This window comes from Anopheles arabiensis, chromosome 3 (assembly GCF_016920715.1).
Source record: "Anopheles arabiensis isolate DONGOLA chromosome 3, AaraD3, whole genome shotgun sequence".
Classification (NCBI taxonomy): Eukaryota; Metazoa; Arthropoda; class Insecta; order Diptera; family Culicidae; genus Anopheles; species Anopheles arabiensis.
This window is the reverse complement of record NC_053518.1, coordinates 52,416,688-52,420,336: the sequence shown is the minus strand read 5'-3', so window position 1 is coordinate 52,420,336 and position 3,649 is coordinate 52,416,688. Positions and strand designations below refer to the sequence as shown.

At 45.6% G+C, this 3,649-nt stretch overlaps 1 protein-coding gene across 1 annotated transcript; it reads left to right on the top strand.

Moving 5' to 3' along the window:
• The first annotated feature begins 210 nt into the window (after positions 1-210).
• LOC120900096 lies at positions 211-2,766 on the top strand. Its single transcript, XM_040306688.1, has 2 exons — positions 211-252; positions 843-2,766. The coding sequence occupies exon 2, from the start codon at positions 1,036-1,038 to the stop codon at positions 1,486-1,488; it is 453 nt and encodes a 150-aa protein (XP_040162622.1). The 5' UTR covers positions 211-252; positions 843-1,035; the 3' UTR covers positions 1,489-2,766.
• The last annotated feature ends 883 nt before the right edge of the window (positions 2,767-3,649 follow it).

Here is a 3,649-nt window from a genome sequence, read left to right as displayed (position 1 = left end):
GCACGAGACTTATAACGAAATGCGCATCAACGCACAAACACTGCGCGCGGGACTTAGAACAAAACGCACACAACCATCTCCGGCAAAGCGTCGCGCTGTACTGGTTGTTTTGTACGCGTAGGAGGGAGGACATACGGAGCGATGGTTCGATGCTGTAGTGTAAGCGAGACAACACGATGTGACGAGCAGTTCCATGTTGTTGAGCTCGCTGAAAGAAGACACACACATTCACAGACGGCTCGTCAAAGCACGGTATTTGTATTGGTGTTAGTGAAGCGCGCGTGTAAAACAGAATGCGAACTCTCATCGCAGCGCGTTTCTCCTTGCTTCCTCAAGCTTCCTCATACCCCTCGGCCTGAATCACTAAAAATTTGGGGTCTCATTGTTTGCGTGGCAAGCATCGATTTCAAGCATGCATGTCGCGCGATATCTTGCCAAGCGGGCATGATGTTAGATGTTGTGATCGTATTGTTGCTTACCCCTGGATCGTGGCTGGAGATAGCCGCCGATACCAGTCAGGCGGCCGACGCAACGAGAGAGGCGAAACTAGATAGGCAAGGCGAAATCTGGAGAATTAGGAGAATTAGAATTTGGAGAATTAGAATTAAGGAATTGCTCTCTCTCTCTCTCTCTTCCGATCTGGCTTTGGTGGCGAACGATTGTGTGTCAGCGCGGCACGGATTACCATTTTAGTTATAATATAAGTTGTAAATTGTAGTTTGTGTTCGCGTCATTACTATCAACGTTTTATCGGCCATCCGAACACGCGTTGGCGACGAGTCTAACGTTTTTCTGTTTTATTATTTTATTTTACCCACGCGACGAAAATTACGCGACCACAGCGCAAACGACGGAGGATGAGCACCATTGAGGCAAACGGTGCAGCCGCGCATCCCGATGAAGATCAACGGCGTTCGTCATTTGGATGGCCCAGTGCATTGGACCCGGTGTAACAACCCGGCGGACCAGTTATTGGCGGTGTTACGCAGCACCATGCCGGTACTTATCCTGAGCAAGCTGTAAATTTCGGCCGTGATGACCGGCCTGCGCCATCGCATTCGGGTGTCCCTCCCGAACTTTGCTGCTCAACATGGGTCATCGCAACCATTGCCAACGGGGTCGATGATCTCAGGCTCCAGCACAGGCGCCAACACGATGGCGAAAACGTTGCAGCTGCTCCAACAACAGATGGCACAGCAACAGCAGTTGCTGAAACAAATCATGTGCCAGCGAATGTATACGCTGAATCCTGCCGTCCCCAGCTTCCAGCCGAAGCAAGTGATCGAAGCGCTCTCCCGCAACATTAGTGAATTTCGTTTCGATGGTGAGAGCGGCATCACTTTCAGAGCGTGGTTCTCGCGCTACGACGAGCTGTTCAAAAAGGATGCGGCTCGTATCGACGATGCAGCGAAGGTTCGTCTACTGCTACGCAAGCTCGGCCCCAATGAGCATGACAGGTATTCATCGTTCATTCTACCTGCGCGCTAGTGATTTCCATTTCGATGAAACGATAGCACAGCTCGAAACGTTATTTGATACCCGCGAATCACTACTTAGTAAACGTTTTAAGTGTCTCCAATTACTCAAAACAGTAGCGAGGATCATCTCACTTTTGCGTGCTGGCTCAACAAAGCGTGTGTTGATTTTGAACTAAGTAAAATGCGAGAAGAGCAGAGTTAAAGTGTTTACTTTTTGTGTGCGGACTCAAGGACGAGTCAGATAAAGACATGAGGACTAGGATGCTCGCGCGTATAGAGGATAAACCTGATGTTACATTACAACAATTATCAGCTGAGTGTCATAGAATAGTTAATTTGAAGCGGGACAGCGCCATGATAGAGTCGAATGCGCAGGAAAATGTATTTGCCGTACAGTCGCGGGAACAGCGGTTCCAACGTTCGCCGCCAACACAATTACGAAAGCCAAGGTATAATTGCTTTAAGAGCGGTGATTTACACTGGGTTAGTGAATGCCCGTTTTACAACAACAAATGCAACGATTGCAACCGTTTCGGTCATAAAGAAGGTTATTGCCAGTCAAGCCAAAATCATAGCCAATACTTTAAGCCAACGTGGAAGCCAGGATTTAAAAATCGAAATGTAGCTAATACTAAAGTCGTGAAAGTCAATGTGTTCAATGTTAATAACCATCGTCGGTTTGTTGATATAACGCTTAACGCTATGCCTGTCCATTTGCAGGAGGCAGTAAAAAGTGAATTAGACCGGTTAGAGCAACTTGGAATCATTACTCCGGTGAATTTTTCCGAATGGGCTGCAACAGTAGTCGTTGTTGGAATGGTGCAATTCGAATCTGCGGGGATTATTCAACGTGGTTGAATGATGCTCTTCAACCCTATGACTACCCGCTTCCTCTCCCGGAGGACATTTTTGCGCGTCTGGCAAACAGTATTGTCTTTAGTAAAATAGATCTTTCCGACGCATTCTTACAAGTTGAGATAGATCCGCGCTATCGTAATTTGCTTACAATTAACACACACAAAGGTCTATACAATTATAATCGCCTTCCACCTGGCGTTAAGATAGCCCCTGCTGCATTTCAACAAATCATAGACGCAATGTTAACTGGATTTAACGGTGTTTCAGGCTATTTAGATGACATAATTATTGGAGGTAAAACTCAGCAGGAGCACAATGAAACATTGGTTAATGTACTTAAGCGAATCGAAGAGTTTGGGTTGTAATAACTTGGACCTTTGTGTATTATGTTATGTGTAAATATGTAAACACCTTTGTGATATTATGGTCAACACTGAACAGAACCTTCAAGTCTGTTTCTTCGTTCATCACTGTCCTAGTTCCGGACACGATGCGTTCTATTTATTTATTTCATTAGTTTCACGTCAGGCGAGATACCTGAAGCCGTTTTGCCAAAGTTGCATTTTGTTGTGGGAACCGATATTGTCATCAGTTCCCTGTTATTTTGTAAGGTGGCAAAATGTGGGAACCATTCGATAAAGTCGCGGACACGCGTCTCTTATTGCATACTGCAGCCGCAGTCCGTTTTGGCGTTAGCTATTCCGGTACTGGACAGTGCGTGTGCGTATCGAAATTAGACCTGTCTAGACGGTGTGGAATGTTCGTCACAGGGTTTACCATAAGAGCGGATAAATGTGCTTTCAACGTCAAAGAGATAAAGTACCTGGGCCATATTATCGACAAGAGAGGTCTACGCCCTAACCCGGACAAAATCGAAGCGATCATGAAAATGCCAGTAGAAAAAGATTTAGCGTATGTAGCAATTAACTCGCTGTCAGCATTTCCGCTCACTCATGAAGAGGTTGCAAATGCTACGTTTAATGATACGCTGTTAAGAAGGGTATATGGATTTGTGAAACATGGTTGGCCTCGCGACATGCAGTATGGAAAAGATCTTTCATGTTTTTATAGTAGCATAATTTTTGGAGAGAAGGTAGTGATCCCAGCAATATTACAAAAACGATGTCTTGATCGGCTCCATAAAGGTCACCCAGGGATAGTCCGGATGAAAGCAATCGCTCGTAGCTATGTGTATTAGCCGTCAATGGATGTAGATATAGTTGATTTGGTCAACAGTTGCCTGGCATGTCAGTCTGCAGCAAAAGCACCACCGAAGGAGAAAATTGCAACTAAAATTCCAAGCTTCTGTATCA

Coding starts and splice junctions, on each gene's coding strand:
- LOC120900096 (XM_040306688.1), top strand. CDS start 1,036: ATGACCGGCCTGCGCCATCGCATTCGGGTGTCCCTCCCGAACTTTGCT.